Source organism: Crocodylus siamensis, chromosome 3 (assembly GCF_052110815.1).
Source record: "Crocodylus siamensis isolate JL-2025a chromosome 3, ASM5211081v1, whole genome shotgun sequence".
NCBI classification, from domain to species: domain Eukaryota; kingdom Metazoa; phylum Chordata; order Crocodylia; family Crocodylidae; genus Crocodylus; species Crocodylus siamensis.
Window position 1 is genome coordinate 33,401,231 of NC_143397.1, and position 27,908 is coordinate 33,429,138.

A 27,908-nucleotide genomic window follows, 5' to 3' on the forward strand; every position below is an offset into this window, starting at 1 on the left:
TTTCGGTGTTAAACACCATCAGGTTCTCGTCTGCCCATTTGCTGAGCTTGTCCAAGTCAGCCTGGATCACCCGCCTATCTTCTGGCATGGATGCTTTGCCCCAAAGTTTGGTGTCATCGGCGAATTGAACTGGGACAGTGATCCAAATCAGTGAATTGAATCACTGTGCCCTGAATCAGGCCAAATCCAAATTGAACATGGCCCACTTTGCACACCCCTGGTATAATATGCACTAGGTACAGATATTTGAAAAACAGACGCCTCTCCCTTCCCCCACCCAAAAATTAATTAATGCGAGTTTGTTTCAAGAATAAATCAAGTACACACAGGATTCTAAACAGTGTATGGGATGCAAAATGACACTGATATAATTACTTTCATGAACAATCCAATATCTGACAATAGCGTTGCACAGTGGCTCTCAACCTTTTTTGTACCAGGACCCATTTGTAAACACCTATGGCCAGTCCTGACCCAGCAAATAGTTTAAATAGAAAACAGCCCCCTAGCCCCTCACTCCCAGGCCCCTGCTCCCAGGCCCCCAGTGTGTGGGGCAGGGGCGGCCCCAAGCTGCCCCTGCCCCACACAACTTGGGGCTATCTACCTTGCAAGCTGGAACTCTGCCAGCCTGCAAGGGAGAACCCACAGTTTCCCACTTTTCTTCCTTTAAAGGAGAATCCATTTTTAAAATTTGTTCACAACCTTTTCATATATTCTTGCAACCCACTTTTGGGTCGCATCCCACAGGTTGAGAAACATTGGTGTAGCATGCTACAGCATAGCTACCTTAAAAAAATAAACTTATTTTGCACACTGTTCAGCATTAGGAGATATTCTTTATTAAGTGACAGTAATGAGGTCGACTTTCAGAATATGCTTTTCTTCAAGATTCACCAATGCCATAAAAAGAGCTGTCACATTAGTGACAGCATTTTCTCTGGTGAATTTGAGTCTGCACAGAGCAATTAACAAATGAGGTCTAGTATTCATTTTTTCATTCTCCTCCCTGTTGATTACTCCAGTCATAGGAACAGTAGAGGCAAAACCATATTACTACATAATTTGCTAAGATTTTCTTCAAACTTTCAAAGCAATATCTTTTAGGCACAAAAAATGATGTTACACTTATAATCATGTTAGATCTGACCATCTGTCAGATGGTCACATAAATGTAGACAAGTACACAAAGCCTTATGTAAATTCACTGCTAATTTAGTCTCCCCTCATACCCCAACAATTCAGTATAGAATTATATAAAGTAAATAATCTTCTTTCATTTTATTACCAAATTAGGTTATATACAATATGTTTAAGTAGGGTTATACTGAAGCGCTGTTATATTTTCACACCAGTGTCATCATCTTTTCACCCTATTAGCAAATAGGTTCCATCTTGATCAGACTCTATAACCCTTTCCATATGACTTTCTATGTTACTTCCAGTTAGTATAAATTACCACACGAACAGATGCAATCTCTCAGCTGGCAAGGCACAAATGATGAGAAACAGGAACCTGAGACTTCACATAAGCAAGGAAATCTACCCAGCAATTGAGTTAAAGCAAGTTAGTGCCACACTAGCCTTTTTCCTATTATCATTGTTTCTGCTTTATCTGGTTTGAGTTTTAGCCAGCTACTTTTTATCTACCTGTAAAGCACTGATATATTTGCTCAGAAAGAGAAAATCCTAAACTGTGTAATATTTGAGCTATGACATCCCATTACAGGGCACACGAAAGCACATGGGTCTCTGTATGTTCTCCTTGAGTCAGGACAAAGCAGTAAGTTGTTTTCCTGGTCTCACTATTCTTTCTCTTCCCACGGGGGCACAAAACTGGGAATCCCCTAATTGCTAGAGGGAATAAGAAGGAGAAACAGAAAGGCACATGATGCTGATGTGCTTCCCACAGCAACTAATCCCAGGAACCAGGACCTGGATATAGTAAGTCTCTCTCTCTGGGCTCTTTTAACTTACTCGTAAATATCAGTATTGACACAGAACAAAGAACGCCACCTAATCGCCACCAACACCACTTTGCATTTCCTTTGAGGTCTCTTCTTACAGTACTGCCTTGATTCAAACCTGGTTCACTTCATTTTTGAAGCTATTATGGCTCAAGACTTCAGGAGTACAGAAAAAATTTACAGCAAGCAGAGAACAAAAAACAGTGAGAAAGTCTATACCTCAGCCTGCAATTTTATTTATTTTTCTGACCTCTACACCTGAAACAGAACTCTTGGCATTGAGAAGTTTCTAAAGGCAGCTAGGTTGACATTCTCTGCTTTAACTCACAAGGTGGGGAGAGCAATCACTATTCTGTCAGCAATAGGTAGTATGTGTACAGCATAAGCCAGGACAAGAAACAAGCAGTACCAGAGATGGTGGCAAGTACCCTGTTAACGATGACCCACAAGCTACATTACTTCTCTATGGAATGAACTAATTCTTCAGTTATCTTTCACAACAAATGCACAGTTTTAGAGATGCACTGCATTTAGCAAAGAAATTGAATAAATGTTGTCACCAATTCCACAGGCTTTCAAATTAAGTGACTTTAAAATCTGAATGGTCTACGAACATGGACCTTTGTGTACCTCTCACAAAGTATAGGATGATCTGAGGACAGCATCCTGCTAGGTACTCCAAAAAGAGTCAAACAAGGCTAATTGATAAGGGAAATATTAGGAGACATTTCTGTTCCTCCAGTAACTGTTTGACTGACTAGGGTCTGCAAGCCAGCAGCATATCTAAGCTAATTTTTCCCGGACAAGCCACCAGTATCAGAGACCATCAGTAGCACTTAGCATAAACCTCACTTAAAGGTTTACTGAAATATTTCCTTCAGAAGAAGAAATGTAACGTGAGTCATACAAAGATTCAACTATTTGTTTCCTTTCTGTCACTTAAGCTGTAATGCTATCAGCAAATGTCAAAATATTCCTAACAAAGGATGCAAATGTGATATTTATATATAAAATTAAACAAGACCACAGCAATAGTACTAAACAGAATATAGACCAAATGAAGGTTCAGCATCATCATTAAGTATATAATATAATATCACTTTTAAAAAAAACGAATAATAATTTCTAGGGGCGTTTTTTGCAGCTGAAAATGAATCCCACTGAGATTAAGCATTATTACAGGACAAGATTCACAATAAACTTGGCTCAAGCAATTGCACAAAAAGTAAAATAAACAAATTTCAAAACAAGGCTTCCAAAAAAAAAAAAAAAAGGCATCAAAAGGCTGACATACTGAAGTTTCTCAACTTTTAATGCTTATATAGAAATAAAAACAAACACAAACAGAAATACACAAATGTTTTGCTATTTTAAAAGCCAAGGGATTAGAGTGTCCATCTCTCAGAGCATATGAGCCAACACTGCTGCCAACACCATCCCTGCTGATTCACTTGGATGTCAGAGAAGAGCTTGTGTGGGTTAGATTTAGTTCAATAAATGTCTAAAACAGAGTTTAGTAATCATTCTCTTAAGTAATGCTCTGCCAATTGCAGAACTGCAATTCTCCTTTTTAAATTATTAATATTTATTTTAAAAGTTTTAAGTGGAACAGCTTTTTTCTTCCAACACCTGCAGGTATACATAAAGCAGTCCCACAGACAAAACTAGCAGGCTTGCATCAGACACCAGCCTTATTCTGAGTCAGAGTTACAGACCTCACCAGTTGAACCGCTGATCAACACAATATCCCTGATACTTAAATGTAGTATTCTTCCTGCCTGAAACTCCCCTTTCCACCTCAACAAGGTCTAAGAACCAACCTCTCCGCAGCCCATCTCCTAGAAAGCCATATGTCCAACCCATATGGGCAAAATCTGTCAGCCTTTTTCTACCCGTTAGTTTGACCTGGCTCAGCAGCATCTGTGTAGATAGGGTGCTGCAGTGGGTTTTTTTGGCTATTTGATAAAAGTGCCAAAAGAGCCCCATGGAAGCACCCAATCTATGCAGACATTGGGTGAACCAGGTCAAACTAACACCTTGCCTCTTCTGGGCATGTGCCGGGCTCAGTGTAGGGGCACACTGCATTTAGTTTTATGTAAAGTGCCTTTTATTTTTTTTTTTACGTTTGTAAGCAGTCTGCTTGCTTTCATAAGCCTGGAAGAAACTCTCTCACTAGGAGGGTAGTAAAGCAGGAACAGGTTACCCAAAAAAGTTGTGGAATCTCCATCCTTGGAGGGGTTTTTTTAAGACCAGGCTAGACAAAGCTTTGGCTGGGATGATCTAGTTGGGGCTGGTCCTGCGTTGAGCAAGGGGTTGGACTAGATGACCTCCTGAGGTCCCTTCCAACCCTAATTTTCTACCCTTCCATTAAAAAGTACATGCCCCAGATCAAGTGGATGTAAGAATGAAGCTCTAAGTACAGCTGCAATGACCTTTAAAAATTTAGACTTTTTATACCACTTGCCACCTGTGGAGACAGTAAAGACACCTACTTCATAGTATCAATAAAGAGGTATGGTTAACCTCACTACTAACACACAAAGACTTCCTGCTTATGAGTTACCTACAACACACAGGGAAGTGGACTCAATGTCCCAGAGAGGCCTCTTGTAAGTCCTATGTTCCCAAAATGACTCTAGGTAGCAAAGTATGTTTTTAATACATGAACTGATTCATAGATTCATAGATTCATAGATGCTAGGGTCGGAAGGGACCTCAATAGATCATCGAGTCCGACCCCCTGCATAAGCAGGAAAGAGTGCCGGGCCTACATTACCCCAGCTAGATACACATCCAACCTTCTCTTGAATACCCCCAGGGTAGGGGAGAGCACCACCTCCCTTGGGAGCCCGTTCCAGACCTTGGCCACTCGAACTGTGAAGAAGTTCCTCCTAATATCTAATCTAAATCTGCTCTCCTCCAGCTTGTGGCCATTATTTCTTGTAACCCCCAGGGGCGCCTTGGTGAATAAATACTCACCAATTCCCTTCTGTGCCCCCCTGACGAACTTATAGGCAGCCACCAGGTCGCCTCTCAACCTTCTCTTGCGGAGGCTGAAAAGGTCCAGTTCCTCTAATCTCTCCTCATAGGGCTTGGCCTGCAGGCCCTTAACCATACGAGTGGCCCTTCTCTGGACCCTCTCCAGGTTATCCGCATCTTTCTTGAAGTGCGGCGCCCAGAACTGCACGCAGTACTCCAGGTGCGGTCTGACCAGCGCCCGATAGAGGGGAAGCATCACCTCCTTGGACCTATTTGTCATGCATCTGCTGATGCACGATAAAGTGCCATTGGCTTTTCTGATGGTTTCGTCACACTGCCGACTCATGTTCATCTTGGAGTCTACTAGGACTCCAAGATCCCTTTCCACTTCCGTGCCACCCAGCAGGTCATTTCCTAGGCTGTAGGTGTGCTGGACATTTTTCCTCCCTAGATGCAGCACTTTGCATTTCTCCTTGTTGAACTGCATTCTGTTGTTTTCTGCCCACTTGTCTAACCTGTCCAGGTCTGCTTGCAGCTGTTCCCTGCCCTCCGGCGTGTCCACTTCGCCCCATAGCTTAGTGTCATCTGCAAACTTGGACAGAGTACATTTCACCCCCTCGTCCAAGTCGCTGATGAAGACATTAAAGAGTATCGGTCCAAGCACCGAGCCCTGCGGGACCCCACTGCCCACACTCTTCCAGGTCGAAACCGACCCATCCACCACAACTCTCTGGGTGCGACCCTCCAGCCAATTCTCCACCCACCGGACTGTGCAGTCATCCAAGTCACAGCCCCTTAACTTGTTCACCAGTATGGGGTGGGATACCGTGTCAAAGGCCTTCCTGAAGTCCAAGTATACGACATCCACCCCTCCTCCTGCGTCGAGGCGTTTTGTGACCTGGTCATAAAAAGAGACTAGATTGGTCAGGCACGATCTACCTGCCACGAACCCGTGCTGGTTTCCCCTCAGCATAATTTGTCCTGCCGGGCTCTCACAAATGTGAGCCTTGATAATTTTCTCAAAGATTTTGCCAAGGATGGAGGTGAGACTGACTGGCCTATAGTTACCCGGGTCCTCCTTCCTCCCCTTCTTGAAAATGGGAACCACATTGGCCCTTTTCCAGTCCTCCGGGACTTGACCCGTGCGCCACGAGCGTTCAAATATTCCCGCCAGTGGCTCTGCAATGATGTCGGCCAGTGCCTTCAGTACCCTCGGATGGAGCTCATCCGGGCCTGCCGACTTAAAGGCATCCAGTTCCTCCAAGTGACCCTGCACCACCTCAGGGTCCACGCATGGAAGTCTGGTGCCTTGCTGCTGCCTCCCTACACTCCCAGTGAGAGACTTGTCATGCCTCTCACTTAGGAACACTGAGGCGAAGAACTCGTTGAGGAGTTCAGCCTTGTCCCCTCTGTCCGTCACCAATTGTTTCTGCCCATTTAGCAGGGGTCCTATTCCTCCCTGGGCCTTCTTTTTACTCCCTATATATCTAAAAAACAATTTCTTATTGTCTTTTACTTGGGTTGCCATCCTCAGCTCCATGGTAGCTTTGGCCTGTCTAACTGCCTCCCTACAAGCACGAGCAGAAGAGGTATATTCCTCTTTGGTGATCTCTCCCTGTTTCCACTTTTTATGTGCTCCCCTTTTGGCCCTTAGTCTGCCCAGGATTTCTCTGGTCAGCCAGGGAAGCCTCCTGGCCCCTTTCCCTCTTTTACCTCGCACGGGGATCGTCTCGCTTTGTGCTCGAAGGATAGCTTCCTTAAGGCACAGCCACCCTTCTTGGGCTCCCATCGTTTCAAAACTACGACTCTGCAGTGCATCCTTCACTAATCGCCTGAGTTTGCTGAAATCAGCTTTCCTAAAGTCCAGCACGTTCACCCTACTGGTTACCTTACCCACTCGACGCCTTATGTTGAATTGTACTTTTAGGTGATCACTGTCCCCCAGATGGCTACCGATCTGTAGGTCCCCTACTATGTCATCCCCCGTTGCCAATACCAGATCCAGTAAGGCATTCCCCCTAGTGGGACCATGTACCTCCTGCGTCAGGTGGAGGTCCTGTACACAGGTTAGAAACCTGCGTGAGCGGTGGGACTTTGCTGTCTGTGTCTCCCAGCAGATGTCCGGGTAGTTTAGGTCCCCCATGACCACCGCCTCTTTAGCTTTTATGGTCTCTGAGAGTTGCCTCAAGAGCCCCAAATCTATTTCTTCCCCTTGATGTGGGGGTCTGTAGCAGACCCCTACCACCAAATCCTTTTCTCCTTGCCCCCCATGTAGCCTAACCCACAGTCCTTCTACTTCCTCATCCTTTGATTCTGTCTTGATGATGGCCAATAGAATCCTATTGACTTAAGAGGAAACCAAAGAAGCACTGGTGGAGGGCTTTTTTGTTCGTTTTTTACTTTTTAAACCTTTATTATACAAATATTAAAAACAAATGGTGAAAGTGCAAAAACACCATTGTCACCACAGATGTAAAGAAAGAAGGAAAGAAAGATTTCTTGTAGGCTACTCTAATCAAACCTAGCAAAATCAAATCACAGGAAATGACTCTTGGAATAGCCACTGTCAAAGCTTGTACAGGGTTCATTTTATAAAGCCAGCTGCATCTTTTTGTGGCAGACTGACATGTTTTGTTACATATTGAGGATGCTGCTTGAGATTTTAGTGAATTTTTAAAGAGAGCTGGCCCTTCCTTATCTCAAGCATGGTTTCCGTTTTGATAATCTAGTATTTCTCCAGAATAAATGGTTGTAAGGAATTTTTTATTACTATGAAAAACAATACTTTGAATTTAATTGCTCCTTTTTATTATAGTCTTCTACACACACAAATCCTTTCAAAGATTAAAATCGCTTTTATACTACATGAGCTCCAATGTTGTACACACAATGCATGGCTTCTCTGCAGGGGGAATGGGCATGATCTCAATGGTAAAATTTAGCTGCCATCTAAGAGCAAGTTCAGTGAAGGTATAGTAGTAATATGCAGCAAAACATTCTTCTGCCCTTCTTGGGCACGTCCAGACAAGTGTGCACATATATTTCCCTGGGGACAAGTAGCAACAGCACAACTATGTGCTGCTGCTATTTGTCCCCAGTGAGTGCTTGGGCATGCGTGCTCCGGCACAGGGTAAGTTACCCCAGGGGGAGTATGAGAAGCTGGGCCAGCACCTTGGCTGGGGGCCAGCACCAACAGCCTTACCTAGGGTCCTGGGGGCTTCCCAGGGCTCTAAGTAGTGGCAATCTGGTGCACAGGGCCTGGTCAGGAGCGGGAACATGGCTCCAGCTGGCCAGGCTCTGGTTTCGGGCAGCGCACGCTGCTGCCACATGCAATGCCCTGCTTTTTTTCAGGTGCAGGTTTTTGTTGTTTTTTTTTAAACACCAGGACCTCTTGGTGTCAAAAAATTAGGGGTTGGAGATCTCAGCTTCAACGGCACATGGGAGATGTTGTCCCTTGATGCGGCCAAGGTAACTGTGAAAAAGAAGCCAGAGACACAATATAGAGATCTAAAACTATTTATGTCAGTGCTGGTATGATAGGGCTGCAACTTCTGAATGAGGTCTCCAAGTGCTGGAAGCTGTTAGGGAAGAAGGGCAGGCACCAATCAGTCTACATAGGCTTTGCATTAATATTCTTTCCCTTTGCATCGGCTGTGTGTCAGACAGATACAGGCCTATTTGTTGCTTAAGGGACCACAGGCCAGTGCCCACTAAGAAATGGTATGAGCATCCCTCAGAAGGCAGGCCACTGGGTATGTAACAGCTGGTTCCTCGGCACACATCAAAATATAACAGGGATGGGAGTGACATCATAGGTTTAAAATGAGTGCACCAAGGGGGAACACCAAGCAGAGCACACCCGACATTACCCACTGACCCTGAAACAAGTCCAAGGAACTAATGGACACTGCCCAACGAAACTCTGCCTGGAGATGGGATCAAACCAGGGACAGGAAAGTGGTCGCACAGTTCCCCAGAGGTTTTCCAAGGCAGAGACTCCTTCCTGGTGAAAGGATGGATGGCTAGCTTGGCTAGGGCCAAACTCCTGGGACCTCTTGGTCAACAGCCCTTAGTGGGGCCACAGATGGGGAGTGCATAAATAAAAACGTGAGGGGACTAGTGCAGCCCAAACCTCAGCAAGAAGTTCTGGAGGAGGCAGTGAAGGGGCTGCAGCCTGGTGCACTCTACATAAGCATGCACCAGGGTCTCCCTCCACTTGCAGAAGAAACAGGTGTCAGAGGAGTCTGTGAAGTGTGCAAGACACACACCCATGGTGATGGCTCCATGAAGTAACTGCCAGCTGAGATCCCCAGTGGCTGGCAGAATCAAGGTGGAATACAGACTTGGGTGTCTGGGCGGGACATGAGGGTGGGACAGTGGAGGGACGAGCATGTAGAGCTGGTGGCAATGGACAGGTTGGAAGCAGACCAGCTTGGTATCCCTCATTCTGGTAAGATGAAATGGGAAGCTCCACAAAGATATAGGACACTAGACTAGATGGACCTGCAGGTTACCCAGTATGTTCTCATACGTTCTTATAGCCCTGCTCTTAAACCTCAAATTGGAGTGAAAGAAAACTTGTATGTACAACAAAAATGACCATCCTTTCTTCCTAAGGCAGATATTAATATGGCTAACTATTTCTCTCTTCCTCTGAGAAATAAGAATCCTAAAAAAAGGAAGGACATTACCGGAAGGCATGGCTAGTGCTCCCACATGCAAAGACTTCACTACTACTGCTGATATAGACAGCACTGAGACACTGGTGTGCTGTTGGGCAAGAAAAAAAGTCTGGCATCTAGTATCAACAAATTCTGTTAATTTGAACACAACGTGTATAAAAGTCCCAAAGACAGTAAACAGTGCAGCCAAAAATGGAGCACAGAAAACACTCTTAAAAGAAGCAGTGAGAGCCTTGTCCCCAGGGTAGCCTAGATCAGAAGCTGGGCACACAGATTTCAGCATTAGGTATGGATTTACCTGGGACTCACTTGCTCTTTGGGCATGCTTAGAGAGACACCTGCATATAAATCTCTCTTCTAAGATGGATCCTTCTCCTAAACAAGTAAGGGCCTCTGTGCACCCAGCGTTTACAGGTATTATAGCCTCACATGTCAAACAGTTTTTGAAACCTGGAGATATATGTTCGGACACATTTGATCACTCCTGGAGAACACATTCTTCTCCTGAAACAGAACAAAAGAAACCAACTAATCACTAAGTTATTTTCCAAACTATTCACAAAGAACTGGAGGTAAGTAAAGAACAAGCAGGTAGCAAAAAGGCATTACTGGGAGCTTCAACTAGTGACCACAAGCAGGGAGAAGGAACTGAAAGGTAGTTTTTATGGCTCTATCCTCCACCCCTAGTTGGAGGCAAAAGGGCATTCAGAGCACTGATATCTCCCAAACAAGTACTGATTAACAAGTCTTCCAATCAAATCCATCAGACAGCTGCACCAGTGGCAGAATCCATTTGAAAAGAAGCAGGCTATTGCAAGGGTTTAATTTCAGTGCCACAGAGGTCAAGAAGTTGCCAAGACAGATTCCCTCACTTCCCCACTAAGTTCTTGGAGAAAGGAGGCCATAGGGCATCTCAGGTACACGTGAAGTTCTAATGGACAACAGTGGCCAAAAGAATCCAAGGTATGTCTGAGGTAGAAGCTACCTGGAAAAATTATACAAAGCATAATTGGAGTTTGCCAAATGGGTAAAATAAGCTTTATATTCAGCACATAATTTTTATAGATGCTGAAGCTCAATTTTCATGTAGGATTATCCAACTTGGAAATGTTGGATAACTTCAATACTCTGCCAGAACTTTAAAGTTTGTATGCTTTGTGATATGGAACACATACCTAGAAACTAACACGCAAAGGCAAACCATGCTAATTTTCTGGGCAACTACAAAAGCAAATCTGAAACATTTAGAAATATCATGTTCACAATCATGTCAGGCTGAAAAACAGCACAAAAACAATGCTTTGTGGCACTGGTTTTCTCCAGTCCACACAATCAGAAATTCTTCTGGACAGAGTTCCTGCAACTTACTTCTATTGTTCTGATGAACAGTATAAAACACTGCTATTAAGAATATAGCCGCCACTCTATTGTTTTACTTCTCTGCCTTCTCCAGTCATGTTAGCTAGCCTTATCATCCCATACATCCATTCTCCTACACCAGTCTCTTTTTTTCCTACCCTGCCTTATGCCTTGTTTTTCTAGACCATTATGCGCCCTTCATTAAAATCCCTTCAGATACCACCTACCCTGTCAAAAATGACACAACTGGCTTCATGAGATATTCTTACAATAACTGTTGCACTTCCTCTATTGAATGTTTGTGACCATGTCATCAGTACTCTTGCCCAGCTCTCCACAATATTTGCAATTTTCCAAGAACTCTAATAATGAGCCCCATCTCTGTAGCTTGAAACATAGCCTGCTAAAGTGGAAAACAAACCACCAGAAAGGGGCTGCAGAAGTTTGTACATGAAAGATATCTAATAGAAACTTTGAATTCACTAGAGAAATCTTGCCCCAGCTGTGATTTTGCAAATCAAAAGAAACCAGACTGCTAGAAAACTAGTAGAGACATAGGACTTTTCACATTTAAATGAATCATTCAAAACTAAGTCCATCTGCAAGTGAGGAATTTTACCATCACTTTCCAGTTCACAGGATGGTAAATAAAAGTGATAAAATATACTCTTCTGTCTAAAATTTCATGACTTGATCTGAAAGTCATTTAAATGGCCTGTGGAATGTATTTATGATCTTCATTTAGCTCCCAGTAATTATCCATGTCAAACAAACTACCAATAGTTAGCACTCCTTGTCACAGTATCATAGTAACTAAGGTCCAAAGTAGAGATGGTTTTTCCAGGATGGAAATTAAATCTCATGGGGACAGGGATAGAAGTTGGGCACTGGTAGTGCTGTCTTGTGGAATATACTTTCCAGGGATACTTTCATGAGCATGAGGTTTATGTTAAACTACAAAAGTTGGCTTCTGCTTAGCCATTTTTTCAGGCTCTCTATGCTGTCTCTACATCCTGCAATTCTCTACCAAACCCAGATTAATGCCTGCCTATAATGCCCTGATAGGGCTTCACTAGACAGCAAGAACATTAATAGCTCCCAGTTCCTTCCCATGTCACTCATTTTTTCAGAATTACTGTGCAAAGGAATATTTAAAAAATTGCACTGACAAGCATATTACTGTATTTTAGGTTCAGATATACAGTCTCCAGTAGCCTAAATCAGAAAAAATGTTCTCTCAACTGCCAAACTCAATATTTCTCATTGTCGTGTAACTTCGGGGGGGGGAGGATTTCTGAAATTACTATGGAAAAAAGTGTGGGTGCTAGATTTGACAGGTAAATGTTTTCAACACTAAAAGTACTCGATCTTAGGTCTATATAAAGGTCCTTACTGAATCCCAACCTTAATTTATTTTTTTTAATTAAAGTTTTAACATTTCAGAAATTAAATTAAAACCCTGATTCACTGCAGCAAGTTAGTATTGCTTAAAAATGCTTCTTGTTAAACGGTGTAAAGTGTTGGGACACTTCATGAATCAAAAGCATTAAAAAAGTTAATGCAGACTGAACTATTTGCTGCTTTTAATTATTTAAAGCAGTATATGTGATAAAAGAAATTTGTACAACAGAATCCAGTTTGCTTCACTGTGCCCCATGTTAATATTAAGGACCAATAATAAACTAATCAAGACAAGAACAAAACAGAAAAGGGTCTGTGAAAGTTATAGGAATTTTCACTTGTATTATTCAAACAGAAAATGGAGAAATGGACACCTGGCTGTATTACCAGCTCCAGCAAAACAAAAAACCACCACCTTCTACTACAAGGAAGGGTATTCCTTCAGTCAAACAAAAGGAATAGTACACAATCAGCATCTGGTTCACATAACTGCCTGGCAGCTGAAAGGAGGAATCTAAAAAGTATGAGTTTTAACAGTCGGGCCTTAAAGTTCTGCAAATAAAATTTCACTATGCTCAGACAAATGGACAGGGTTTGCCATTTTTCATTGGATACATCTGCAAGACAATTTGTAAATTAATAGTGTGCATCACAAATTAAATCTAAATGAAACCTTTTTCCTTTTGATTGACATGCAACAATGAACAGTGAAGCTTTTGAAGACAGACGCCTTTCAACCTTTCTTCAGCTTCCCAACATCAGCTGCCCAGACAAGATTTCCACAATACAGAAGACAAAACTAGCCGCAACACATTAGTGCTGGAGGAAAACAATGCAACTTGTCGGAATAAAATTTAAGCAACAAAGAAATGACAACAATTACACTGATTAAGACTCATTTCTGCACATTCTGACTGCAGTCTAATGGCTGGCAATCCCCCTCCAAATACACAAAGAAGGGAAGAAGTATCAGACAGCCACACTGCCTGACAGGTTCACAACTCTCCAGAGCTGTAAGCACAAAAGCTGATGGTGTTATATTCCCTGTCGGAGCACTGTGGTGCATACGAGTCTCTATAACAGCTGCCCTACATAGCTCATCAGGTGAGGCCTCTCTTTCTTGCAGCCTCCAAAAACTTTTGTTCTGCTTGAAAAAATATTTATCGTGGTCAAAAAGAAAACATTCCTTCCAATTGGGAAATTAAGAATCTCTAACCACCACCTTGACACAATTAGCTCCCTTACCTAAGCAAAGGGAAAAACAATTAAAATTATGATGCTTATCCAGCAGACTCCAGCATCACGTGCATCAGCATCCTTGCACTGAAAAATGGTGGTGGGGTGCTTTAATTAAAGCTCATTTCAACTAGCTTTAGTTAAAGCACCCTCGTCACCATTTTTCAGCATAAGAATGTTGACATGTGATGCTCCGGGCACTTTAAAGCAGCTCCCCTCCCAGAACATGTCTATAAACACGTCAAGTTTTGAAAATTGGGCCCTAACTAACTTTCCCAATTACACAAAGCAAAGAAATGCAGAGCTGAATAGAATCTCAGACATCATACAGATACCACAGTGATAAGAACAATGCCCAGACACATGCATCCCAACTCCTGTGCTATGCTCCCCTTGCATGCTCCCCGGCAGACCCAGAAGTAGACTGGAAGTATTTCCAGTCTACTTCTGGGTTTGCTCCAGTCTACTTCTGGGTTTGCTGCCGAGCATGTGGAGGATTTCCATTCACTCCTGTGAGACACTCCATCCACCTCACCATCGCAGTGTTCATGAGCCGCACTGGTACCTCGAGGTATGTCGGAAAAACATTTAAAGCTATGTCTATGGCCAAATCGAATCAGCATCGAATCTTCAGACTTGGATTTGGCCAAATCTAATTGGGGACAGCAATCAAAATCAACTAATGGAATTACTGTTCCTGCTTCGGACCAAATCTGAATCAAATACAACCTACTATGCACACCCCTAATTAATACTAGCCACCTGCCCATCAAGAATGATGGGCAGGGATGGAGCCCTGCGAGACTCATGCCTGCCCAGGTCTAGGCCCACTCCCCCATTCCCTCCTGCTGCTTGGGGACTGGGCCCGCTTCCCCACTTCCCCGCCACAACGGTGAGGGGAGAGTAGGATGGGCCTGGGCCTGATGTGGGGGAGAACTGGGCCCAACGATAGGAAGACACCAGGTTGCCAGGGCTGGGGGGAAGCAGTGGGCCTGAGCCGACCTGGCGGCAGTGGGGGGATGGGAGAGAAGTGGGCCCAGGCCTGAAGCAGGGAGGAGGCCAGCTCCTTGCCTTTCCCTGCTGCTGCCACGTCAGTCCAGGCCAGGCTGGGCCCACTGCTCCCTGCACACCACCACAACGGGCTGGCTTCTCCCCCTTCTCAGGCCCCCACCCCACATTGGGCCTGGACCCACTCCTTTGCTCCCCGCACCACCACCACACACCCACTTCTCCCCCCTGACCTACATCAGGCCCACTCCTCTCCCCACCACTGCTGCGTCAGCGCTGCAGGCAGCAATGAAAGAAGGGGAAAGGGGAGGGAGTGCGCCAAGGCCAGCACCAGTGACTTGATCCCCCACCCCACGGCATCCTGACCCCCCTTACCTCCCACCATGCTGTCACTGTCACCTCCAAGGAGCAAGGGAGGAGGGGCAAGGCCAGCTCTAGTGGCCTCGCCCCCCACCCCCACTCTATCGTCGTGACCTGCAAAAAACATCCACTCCTTTGCCGCCACCTCCAGGGAGCTCTGCCCCCTGGGCCCCCCGCCATCACGGCAGCGCTCCACCATGCCACCACCTCCTGTATGAATGCTTATTCACACTCTGATTGGCTCTTTCAGTCAGCCAATCAGAGCACGAATAAATCGTTATGAAAAGACTGACAGACAAGGCTTTTATATTATTAAAATGCTTTTGTATACAATAAACGTAACAGAGTCCTGCTCCAGGGGTGGCCATGGTGCCTCTGGAGCCCCCTCAACACTTACCAGTTTTTCTCTCTTTGAGCTATCTCCCCTTTTCCTTTCCTGCCATACCTTGATGTAGTTATCTTTTAGATAAAGGGAGGCTGCCCCAAGGCTCCCCAAGCCCATCTCGCATGAATACAGGTGTCTGTGCTCATAGTCTTCAGGGCTAATTATGTGGGCTCCATCCTTCCCAATATCTACACCCTCACAAATGTCACACATACTAATCGAATCATAACCACCCCTACAGGCCACAGGATCATAGCTGGCTATCCTTTCATCAGCCCCTCTGTAGGCTATGGGCACTCTGACCCCCTTGGTCTCCAACTGTAGCTCTCCTGACCTTTGGTCCTTCTTCTTAGACCCTGGGCCCACTCCTAGGCTAGCTGAGATCCACGGGCTCTGCAGCTCTGCCAGTCTCTGGTTATGGCTCTTTTGACCTCCGGCACCTCCTGAGCCCTGGCCCTGCTGGGGCTAGTGAAACCTATAGGCACCCTGGCCCTACCTGCTTCCCAGGCCCTCTGCTCTCTTTCCCAGCCTTCTGTTCTCTCTGGGCCCCCTGGACCTCTATTCTCTCTCTTCTCTCTCTCTCTCTGTCCCCTCTCTCTCTGGGCCAGCTGGGACCTCCTTACCTCCCCTTAGTCTCTTCTACAACCCACCAGACGTTCCCCAACCCAAAGCCTGTATCCTGGCTGCTACACTGGCCCTAAGGCTGAACTCCCAGCCCTAAGGCTGCCTGCCCACAGACATACGTGGTGCAAGCCAGAGTCACTCTCTCAGCAGTCTGCCCAAGGGCTCCTTCCCTGTCAGATACTGGAATAAGACTGCCCCCATCTACCTCAGGCCCTGGGCTTATATATACCTCAAGTCCCCTTCCAGTCAGGTGTCTTTTCTGATTGCTACCTGAGCTGTTTCTAGAGCTTTCTCTCCTCTAAATGTGACAGGTGCGCTAAGCACTGTCATATACATATACACATACACACACACACACACACACACACACACACACTTTTTGAAGTAATCCAATTTATTTTACCAAGCAGTTATTTCATTTCCTCAGCTTGTGATGCCTTTATAAATAACCCAACCTCTAAAATGAATGTCTGTCAATTCATTATTTTAAATTTCAGAAAAACAATGCGACAGAAAACACTAGCAGAAATCTGCAAGATGCAAGGGCCACCTCTCTCCTCTTAATCCACATACAGTGATGTTTTCAATTATGTCTTTATACTGTCAAATGAACTTAAAACTACCAATCAGTTATGCAAGCAATTAAGTGTCATACCTCCAAGTTCCTTTACATTCAAGATGGCATTCTGGAACGGCACAGCTTTTATGCTAAAGCCTGAAATTAAAATAAAAAGTGTTAGTATCCTACTTGACTGGGTGACAATTTGAAAAAGAATATATCCATTAAAAACTTCTATTTTGTTCACTGTGGCTTCTGACAGACGACTCTCCTAGTAACATTAAATATCATGGGAAGACAAGAAGCACTGAACAAAAAATAAAATCAACACAAGAAGAAGTATGAGATTGTCAGTACAACTTTTATTAAGGTTTTATTAGCTTGGCAAAAGGAATTCTATTCAGGCAATAATTTGACAATTAAAGTTTCTTCCTCACAATCTTATATTCTGGCACACGTTTAAGAAACTATGAACAATAAAAGCAGATTGGCTACGAATGCTTTTAAACAATCCCCATTAACCTAATTTTTCTGAAACTGAATCTTTGCAGATTTTTTATCAATAATACAAACTAAGTTCTCTAAGATTTTGAGAGATAGAGGACACTAAGCCAGCTAATTGTGCTTTATTTTTAAACAAGATAGCTATTGGTAGAGGTGCGCCAATACATCGCCTCAATATCAGATCGGCACTGATATAAAGAAATTTGATTGCATCGGAAATTGGCCTGATGTGGCCAATAAATGCCTATGCATGTCAGCAGCTGCAGCTCAGCACAGCACATAGGGAGCAAGGAGCACAGCCTGGCAGCTTGGAGAGCTGTGTGCAGCTGGTAAGTGTGGTGTGGTAGAAGGGGAGGGAAGAAAAAAGAGGCATGGGGGGGCACAGATCAAGGCCCCTGTGGTGAGGGAAGAGTGGGGCTGGAGCTGGGGCAAGCACTGCCCAGCCACAGCAGGGCAGGCACGGGACAGAGCCATGGCTCATTCGGGGGGCAAAGGGAAGGGAGGGAGTGGCTCCCACCGCTACGCACTGCTCATCCAGGATCTGCTGGTCCAGCACTTGCCTACTTGTCCAGCAGCTCCTGCTCCTGTTTCCGCCATTCATCCGGGAGGGCATGGAGGGTAGGGAGATGTACGTGTGCACCCGGGTCTGTACAGGGCAGGGTGGGAAGACCTCTGTGCAGCCCCTGCCTCAGCCCACGCCACACAGCTCTGGGGGCACACGCGCTCCCCCCATACGCTCCTGGATGAGCAGCAGGAGCCACTGGATGAGTGCCAAACCAGTGGGCGAATGCCAAACCAGCAGCTCCTGGACAAGCAGCACACAGCGGTGGGAGCCACCCCACCTCCCCCCACCCCCTGGACGAATCGCAGCTCCATCCCACACCCGCCCTGGCTGGGCAGCACTTGCCCCACCCCCACTCCTTCCTCACCACAGGGGCCTTGATCTGCTCCTCCCCCTCCCCTTCCACCACACCAGACTTACCAGCTGCATGCAGCTCTCCAAGCTGCCGGGCTGGTATCAGAAATTGGATCAGTATTGGACAATATGCCTCCTTAAAAGTCCGCTATCGGTATCAGCCCCAAAAATCTCTATCAGTGCACCCCTAGTTGTTGGTTATTTAATAATACGGCTTACAAAGAATTAATAAAAGATTCATAGAAATTACGAATGCCACACACCTGAGTAGTAGCAATACATGCATCCATGAGGCTGCCTATGCCTTTAAGAATCTTTGCATCCATTGGACTAACAGTCTATGTTGACTTATTAAACCTGTATTATACAACAACCCTTTGTAAAAAAAAAATGAACATTTTATATGAAATGAAACCTTTTCCTATATTAAATCAAAGATGTCCAGATAGACTGTGGAAATTTGGTGGAATGTACTTCTTGGAGGGATAAAAAATAGGTATGCATTAGAGCTGTGTGAAGCTTCAGTAGCTGATTCAATTTGGAGAATTGGCCCAATTCAGCGGCTAAATCCTCAAATCCAAATTGAATCAGGAGACCAATTAAAAGGTCCGAATCAAATTGGAAGCCTCCGAGTTGATTCAGAAAAGATTTGGTGCCAATTCGGAGATTTGGCCATAGACTAAACAAGAGCAGTCCTTACCATGCTGGACACAGCTGCCTCCAGCTGGTAAGTCTGTTGTGGTGGGTGAAGAGGGGAGGAAAGGGGCATGGGAGGGGACTGGACAGATCAGCGGCCCCACAATGAGGGAGGAATTGGCGCTGAGGCTGGGACAAGCTGCCCAGCCAGAGCAGGAGGATGTGGGACTCGGGGAGGGGGGCTCCCACCACTGTGTGCCCTCATCTGCATGGGGCAGGCTGAACCAGGCTATGCACAGGAAGCTAGCCCCAGCACCCCGCTGCCAGGCTGTGCTACATGGGTGGAGTGGAGCCAGGGCTGTACTCTGGGCAGCTAGCCCCAGCCTAGAGGTCAGCCTTGGCTCTGCCTGCCCTAGAGTGCAGTGGAGTGGAAGGTATGGGAGAGTTGCAGCCACCCTAAAATTCCCCATAGTCCCTGCTGCCAGCTCCTCCCCAATCTGGATGCACGCACCTGCCTCCATGCCCTGCCACTGCTCACCCATGACTTGTCTAAGAGGCATGGGGAGGCTGGGCAAGTGGTGGGAGGGCACAGCCCCCACTCCCAGTACCTTCCACCACTTATCTGGACTGCAGGATGGCCCAGGCTGCCCTGCAGAGATCCGGAGACATACACCCTCTCTCATGTCCTTCTGGCTCAATGGCACACAGCAGTGTGCAGGGGCAGGACCCCTGCCTTTCACAAGTCCAATGCCCCTCTGGCCCCACTGGGCAGCTTGTCCCAGCCCCAACCCCAATCTCTCCCTCACTGTGGGGGCACTGATCTGCCCTTTCCTCCGCCCACAACAGACTTACCAGCTGGAGGTAGCTGTCTTCAGCGTGGTGAGGACTGCTGCCTGTTTGGTCTAATCACCAAATCTCCAAAATCAGCACTGAATTTTTGGATCCGAATCGTCTGAATCAAATCAGGACTGTGATTCAAATTACCAAATCGAATCACTGTCCCTCCGAATTGGCCGAATCCAAAGCAAATACTTGCTGCTTTGCACAGGCCTAGTGTTACAGTGGTACACAAAAATTATGGTTGCCTGAACAAACGTGCTCAAAGCTGCTATACAGTTTTGTTAAACATACGTCATCATCAAATGTAAGTAATCAGTATCTTTGAACAAATCTGCTTCAAAGTCCATTTTGAAGGCTGCAGAAACCTAACAATCCAGTATTCTATTTATTGATAAATAGGAACAAGAAAGTGACCATACCTCCCCAAACTAGCAGTTTATATGTTCCCATACTCTGACTCCACTGCTGGCTAAAACTGAATGCTTCAAAAGCAAAGCGCAAGAAAAACCTGAATGGAACAGATATGGAATAATCTGCCCATGTGGCAAGTTTCTTCTAAACCACTTCAGTTGAATATTTCATTACACACTGAAGTGGCTGAGTTTATAATCTTTTAAAATTATAAATATAACCATGATCAAAATATATTAAGCATGCATTCTTCAAGGTACAACATTTCCTTGTATCTATTTTATTTTTTCTTTTAGTTGTATTATGATCTCATATGTTAACTTAAGCACTTAAAACCAGTTAGAGTTGCTAAAGGAAAATAATGCTTGACTTAAGAACCCAATACAGAAGGAGGACAATGTAAAACCACATACACATATATAGATCTCTCAAATAACTACTGTCCATTCCCTTTAGCAAGTCAAACTTACTAAGTCATTAAGATCACAAAACATTCCTTCAATTCTATATGACCTATTCCATCTTCTTTATTAGTTCTATAACCAGATATTCATTCTGTCATGCATTTTTTTTATTATTAATATCATTATGATTGTTGCTGTTATCATTATCCTATTACTATTATTATTGCAATTATAATTTGCTTATTGTATCATGGTCTTCTATTCTCATGCTTTCAGATTCACCTGTATTTATATTTTTTTTTCTAGGTTCCTCAATTGACCTAATTTTTAAATTTCAGCAGTGCCTGGTTTTTATTTTTCTTCCAACTTTGTTTTGTAGAATATATTATTGCTCTAAAAACATTATTGCTCTATTTTTCTTCCCTGCCCAGAGGACAATAACAGTGGTCAAAAATACTGGCCACTGATTACATTTTCTTCTTTTGGCTACTTTCACATGCCACAGTACAGGAGCAACAGACTTTGGGAAAAAGGAAATCCAATGTGGGCCCTCTAGTTTCTTCATCCCACCCATTTACTACCACATTCTCCCCACCCCCCCAGCCATGACTCCCCAATCACTTTTTGTCTATGTAGTAAAGCCCTTAAGAAATAAGGCTTCAAAGGTTTTCTTTCTTCCCTCTTTGTCTCTATGGTAAAATCCACAGGGGGTAGGAACCTTTAGAAATTAACAATTTCTACCACAATTACTCTGCAACAGACATTACTGAAGAATTATGTTACTTATGAAATGCAGTAGATGATGTATTTTCATAAAAATTCTCCAGAGAAGAATGTCACCAAACTGCAAAAAAAAAAAGACTAACTCATCACAACTAATGGGTTAATTGCTCAATTCAAACCACTTAAAAGGCTACTTTAAAAAAATACTGTACCAAAGGTACAGAGCTGTCAAAAATTCTGAGTTTTATGTTCAACCAAGCTTGCAGCGCAAGTCATCTCTATTTAAAGATGCCCTTATTCTTCCAAAAGCACATAACACAGCAATAGCATCAAGTTTGGCCAGACAAATACATTATAAGTTCTATTTGGAAAACTGATAGGTATGCATTAGAAAAAAAACTTTTAAAAAATTGTTACTCAATTAAACTGAAAAACAAGCAAACGAATAAATGAAAAGGATAGCTTTAATCTGCGTATCAGTTAACTACTTCCTGCACCCCTTATCAACTGTATCCTAATTTCTTAATAGAAAAAAGTATTCAAGAAGTTTCTCTTTTCTTTAAAAAAAAAAAAAAAAAGCAATGATCTAATTAACAGTTATCCTAAATTCTAAGAAACAGAACTTTTGACTGAGCAAAATTCATCCTAACTACAACATCATACCTGTTGTGGACACTACATTCTCTGGGCTCTCACTGCAAAGCCGTGACAGTAGACTTGTCTTGCCAGAACCCGTGAGACCTATACAAACCAAGTCATACTCGGCTCGTGGAGGAGGTGGTCCCTTGCAGCAAAGTCCTCTAAAACACTGCCAAAAAAAAAAGAGGGGAAAAGTAAAAATATTTCATATTTTAAAAAGATAAAAACAGTACAGATCACAAAGTTAAATGTAGTGTGGCATTTTGCTAGTCCTCACTTCCTGCTTTCCTAGTTTCCTGGCACACTCAGCAGTTAGTACAGCTGGAATATAAGGAAACAATTTTTAAGAAACCAGTAATGTACCTATTAGTTCTTTACTTAGGTTTGACAAGTTAGGTAAGAAAACCATTTTAATTATTTTAAAAACATGGTATGCATTTAGTGAAACAGTTGCGCATTCTGCTCAGAAATGTACAGAATTAAGGCTGGAAGGGACCTCGTGAGATCATCAAGTCCAGTAATTCTGTACATCTACGTGTTTGCTGCCAGAAGCAGAATTCGCAAGATATGCGAGTGTTAATCATGCTCTTATCTCAGACTATAAATAAACATCGCCAAATGAAGTGAATCAGTTGCGCTGGGATGGTCCTGGCACAGCTGACCCGCTTCACTGGGCAAAAACGCACATTGCCCATTGTTCCACCTGTTAATTTTGTGGAACAACAAGTGAGGTGTTACCTTCTTGCAGATGCGTCTTGGATAATCTCTAGGGTGCATCTCTGTAACCAGGGAAAGCTAGCTCTAGTGTACCCCGGGAATGAAAGTTCAGGCCCCTAAGAGTACCTGTCTGGGGTTGGGGGACAACCATGGGCAGCTCTGGGCTGCCCATACTCTCCCACCTTAAAAGCAAACAGACATCAGCCACAAATACTGACACATCATCATACAACCCATGTCGCAGCCACAAATTTGGGGCATTTGTGGCACAACAAGGGGCATGGACATCTCTTGGCTTGGCCTCTGTACCACCATACTTTTTTTATGGCAGCACAAAGGCAACACCTGCTTATACCCTAATGCCATGCCAGGACAGACTACCAAATGATTTTTCAAGCAGCTGTTGGACAGACACTCCCAGCTGTCACCATCACAGCTTCAGGAAGAATTAGAGCTCCTTTGACTTTCTACCCCTTCCCAATCTACCTTTCTAGATAGTTTAAAGGAAATGGTGCCCAGCTTACCCTCAGCTTGAGCTGTCATTCAGCATACTTTTGAAGCAGCTATCACTTCACTGTATAAAAAGTTCATTAATAGGCATACCGGAGGTACAATTTCACCCTGTGCACTTCACTATGTAGATAAGTATGAATTAAAACCAGCAGCTAAACAGAACCTGAAGAACTAAATGGTTTAAAAACACACCTTCCTTTTAGCTACCTGATGCATCTTAACCCTGTACCGCGCTAACAGGTTGGCCACATCCCGTTTATTTGTCCATTAAACCTTTGTGTGCCGCAGGTAATTTGTTTATAAGCCAGGGATGACAGCCTACAGCCAACAGGCCAGACCTGTCCCTTGAAGAGACTGAATTGGCCTGCAAAGCTAAGACAGCAGTGGCAGCAGGGTAGAAAATTGGCAGTGGTGGCCCATGTTAAGATCAGGCTGAGTTAAAATGGCTGCCAGCCTCTTCTGTAAGCAATTTTTAAAAATCATTATGATGAAAACCAATCCTAAAAGCTTCCAAGTATTTACAAATGTATGAATATTTATCACATTTTAGTTACACCTATAAAGTGTATTGTTCAAAACTAACTTTTGTAAACATCAGTTCTCTCAATACTCAGCCTTGGTGAGGCCACAACTGGAGTCCTGAATCCCATTCTGGGCTCCACACTTTAAAAAGGATGTGGAGAAGCTTGAGAGAGTCCAGAGGAGAGCCATGCACATGATCAGAGGTCAAGAGAGGAGGCCTTATGAGAAGCTGAGGCATGGGACTCTTCAGCATGGAGAAGCATAGGCTCAGGGGAGAGTGGGTGGCAGCCTATAAGTACATAAGGAGTGTACACCAGGATCTGGGAGAAAGTCTGTTCACCAGGTAACCACAAGGGAAAACAACGTCAATGGTCACAAACTGCTGGAAGACCATTTTAGACTGGACTTAAGAAAATACTTCTTTACCATCTGAGTCTCCAGAGGCTGGAATAGACTTCCCCCGGAAGTGGTGCAACCACCTACTCTGGACATGTTCAAGAAGCATTTGGATGATTATTTTGCTGGGGTCATCTGACCCCAGCTGACTTCCTGCCCTTTGGGCAGGGGACTGGATCCAATGATCTCACGAGGTCCCTTCCAGCCTTAATATCTGTGAAATCTATGAAGTCTATGAACACGCATTAGCCATCACAAGCTACACAAAAATGCAATTGTGCATCGAAGTTGTGGTTAGAGGCATAATGGAGTCAAACATACATGGGAGGACGTGGGCAGTGGGGTCCCCCAAGGCTCAGTCCTCGGGCCCGCACTGTTCAACATCTTCATCACTGACTTGGACAAGGGGGTAAAAAGCACCCTGTTCAAATTTGCTGATGACACTAAGATGTGGGGAGAAGTGGGCACACTAGAAGGAAGCATCAGGCTACAATCAGACCTAGACAGGCTACAAGGGTGGGCGGATGTGAAAAGAATGGGATTCAACACAGACCGGTGCAAGGTGATGCACCTGGGGAGGAACAACCGGCACCATACCTACAGGTTGGGGAACTCCCTTCTTGTCAGCATGGAGGTGGAAAAGGATCTTGGAGTCATAATTGACTCCAAGATGAACATGGGCCGGCAGTGTAGGGAGGCAGTCAGGAAGGCCAACCGTACCTTGTCATGCATCTACAGATGCATCTCAAGCAGGTCCAAGGAGGTGATCCTCCCCCTCTATGCGGCACTGGTCAGGCCGCAGCTGGAGTACTGCATCCAGTTCTGGGCGCGACACTTCAAGAGGGATGTCGACAGCATGGAGAGGGTCCAGAGGAGGGCCACTCGCATGGTCAGGGGGCAGCAGAGCAGGCCCTGTTAGGAGAGGCTACGGGACCTGAACCTGTTCAGCCTCCAAAAGAAAAGGCTGAGGGGGGATCTAGTGGCATGTTATAAACTAGTCAGGGGGGGATCAGCAGGCACTATTCCCCTGTGCACTGCCAGGAGTCACCAGAAATAACGGTCACAAGCTGCCAGAGGGTAGGTTTAGGTTAGATATCAGGAGGCGCTACTTCATGGTCAGGGCGGCTAGGATCTGGAACCAACTTCCAAGAGAAGTGGCGCTGGCTCCTACCCTGGGGATTTTTAAGAGGAGGTTGGATGAACATCTTGCTGCAGTCGTTTGACCCCAGTATTATTTATTTCCTGCCATGGCAGGGGGTCGGACTAGATGATCTATTCAGGTCCCTTCCGACCCTAGAAACTATGAAACTATACATACACTCCAATCCAAAATAACACAAGGTATCACCTCAGGGTCTTTAACAATAACGTAGTGGCTTTGTACTTGATTTAAGCCACTTGGCTGATGCTCCAATTATTCACAGCAGGTCAGAATAGAACTCAAACCTTCTGGCTTCCATTTACTCTACCTATACCATCTCCCTAGCCAGCAACAATGGCAGGAGCTATGAAATGTACACTTAAGCTCTAGTAATAACAGAAAGACTTCTAGCTGGCTCATATAATCTGTGTACCAATCATAAATACACGACTTTGCTATGATTGCAAGACTTGCTTGGTTTTTTTTGGCTTAAATATTATGTTCCTAGAAATATATTTTAACTGTATGGATAATAAAGAAGATTGATAATACACAAGTCCTAGTTATTTTAATCATGTCAAGGATTACATCCCATTTTATATGCATGTTCCCCTATTTCAGAAAGAAATAATGTATCTGAGGGCAGAATCTGGCAATAAGTTAGTCTTGTAAAATATTCTTCTTGTCTACACCTGCATAAAGATTAGCAGTCTGTAGAGAGGATCACACAATCTCAATACAAAACAGAATCACCCAGCAATTGTTATTCGCTCCCTTCTAGGACTAGTTTGTCCTTTGTTTCATGGACAAACCAGTCCAAGAAACAGCCTTCATAGGTTAAAAAAAATAAGGTAAATTTGGGGGGAGAGGGGCAATGGGACAAGCATTTAAGGGGTAGTTGTGAAAGGAAGCATGTTTATCATGGAAAGTTAGATAATTTTAGAGAATAGAGTTGTTGTTTTTTTTTTAAAAAAGAGAAAACTTTACATTTCTGATAAGTTTAGTCTTAGTTGAAAGATAATTTTATCAAAATTACAAGTTCTTAAATCCATTTCTTCCTGCATTCAGAGTGTACATGTCTTCTACCTTTCAGCCACTCATTTTTTTATTATTATTTATTCTTAGATAAACAAAATACCTGCATTGAAGAGTAAAAAGATTTTTTTACTCAGGCATTAAAGTAAAAATTCCAATATTAAGTTTCACATGCAGCATAAACCCAGCAAAGACACTGGGGCTTTAGACTGGGCAAATGCTGACCATGCCGCAGAATCTTTAACTACTGTTGATAACATGTAAAACAGAAAGATTCAGGTTGGCTTTCAGGTTCTAGGAAAAACAGGCAAAGAAAAAATTATACGCATGTGTAATTAAATACCAAAAATTGAGATTCAAATGTTTCACAGTTTCATAGTTGGTAGGGTCGGAAGGGACCTGAGCAGATCAACAAGTCTGACCCCCTGCCATGGCAGGAAAGAGTACTGGGGTCAAACGACCCCAGCAAAGTGTTCGTCTAGCCTCCTCTTAAAGACCCCCAGGGTAGGAGCCAGCACCACTTCTCTTGGAAGTTGGCTCCAGATCCTAGCTGCCCTGACAGTGAAGTAGCGCCTCCTGATGTCTAATCTGAATTTACCCTCTGCCAGCTTGTGACTTATTTCTGGTCACTCCTGGTAGTGTTCGGGGGAACAGGGACTTTCCCCAATGCCTGCTGGTCCCTTCTGACTAGTTTGTAAATGGCCACTAGATCCCCCCTCAGCCTTCTCTTGTGGAGGCTGAACAGGTTCAGGTCCCATAGCCTGTCCTTGTAGGGCCTGCCCTGCTGCCCCCTGATCATGTGAGCGGCCCTCCTCTGGACCCTCTCCATGTTGTCCACATCCCTCTTGAAGTGCGGCACCCAGAACTGGATGCAGTACTCCAAATGTTGACTTGCCCTTTTTTCTTCAACAATCATTTTTTCACAGGTTAAATCAATATTGTTTCAATGTTCTTTCAGAAAGCAAAGTTAAAAAATACATCCCATACCCAGAAGTATTAATCAACAATTAACACTGGTTAAGAGAGAAAATATCAATTTAGGATATTTTAAAGTGTTATACTGCAATTTGTTTAATTGACTGAGTATTTTCAAGCCAATCAGCATCTTCATAAACAGGGTAAGGGACATGTGGGACAAAAGTTTTCTGCTCGACTGTCTGTTGTCCAACTTGCCACTACATTTTAAGTAATTCAGTTTAGTTTTCTTTGTCTTGATATGATCTCTCAGTTTGCCTGTGAAACTAAAAAGGCATAGGAAGCAATGACCAGGACAGTAGGCTGAAATGACTAACCTGCAGCATGGATGTCACAACTGGCATGGGCAACCTCTATGTGGCATGGGGCAGATCAGGGAAGGAGCCGGCAGCACAGTGGCAGATAGTACAGGGAGCAGAAGGCGGAGCAGAAGGCAGAGCAGAAGATAGAGCAAGGGAAGTGGATAGATGTCACACAAGGAGGGTGTGATACTTAATTTGTGGCTTGCTTACCACAAAGGGTTGTGTATCTGAGAAGATTTAGGGCATCAAAAAAAAGAAATGGCATTTCCGCAACAGCCGAGTAATCATGTCATTCTGGGTTCAGCCTCACACAATGAGGGTTACACAATGTAGAAAAATGCAGCTGGAGCGCAGAAAGCAGCCTGTGCTCCGTCTGCTGGAAGACACATGCTTCATCCAAGCAGAGACAGAGCAAGAGCTCAGGTAGATTATTTAAGCTAGGTAAAGAAGTTACACATAAGCAGGTTTAAGTGATCAGAAAGTGGTTTAAGATAAAACTGGTTGAATGTAGTATCAGACTTAACTGATTTGGGTCAAACTAGTTTATGACACTTCTGTCCCAGAACCCTTCCTGATTCAGAGTCCCCAGCATGCTTTCCAGCCCTGGGTTGGACTGTGCTATCTGCTCCAGCTGGGAGGGGGGAGAGGGGGGGTGTTCCCTCCCCCACCCCCAGCAA

The 27,908-nt window shown here is 44.3% G+C and overlaps 1 protein-coding gene across 4 annotated transcripts in view; it reads right to left on the minus strand.

The window, feature by feature from the left end:
• ARL15 (ARF like GTPase 15) overlaps positions 1 to 27,908 on the minus strand; it is a 338,819-nt gene that overhangs the window by 183,174 nt on the left and 127,737 nt on the right. For all 4 annotated transcript variants that reach the window (XR_016441191.1, XM_090038066.1, XM_090038067.1 and 1 more), the window contains 2 exons: positions 21,655 to 21,799; positions 16,654 to 16,713 (listed from right to left, as the gene is read on the minus strand). Coding sequence is in view for 3 of the 4 variants with exons in the window: in XM_090038066.1 (XP_089894192.1) it covers positions 16,654 to 16,713; positions 21,655 to 21,799 (205 nt within the window). In the remaining variant the exon portion in view is untranslated. The remainder of the gene's footprint in view (positions 1 to 16,653; positions 16,714 to 21,654; positions 21,800 to 27,908) is intronic.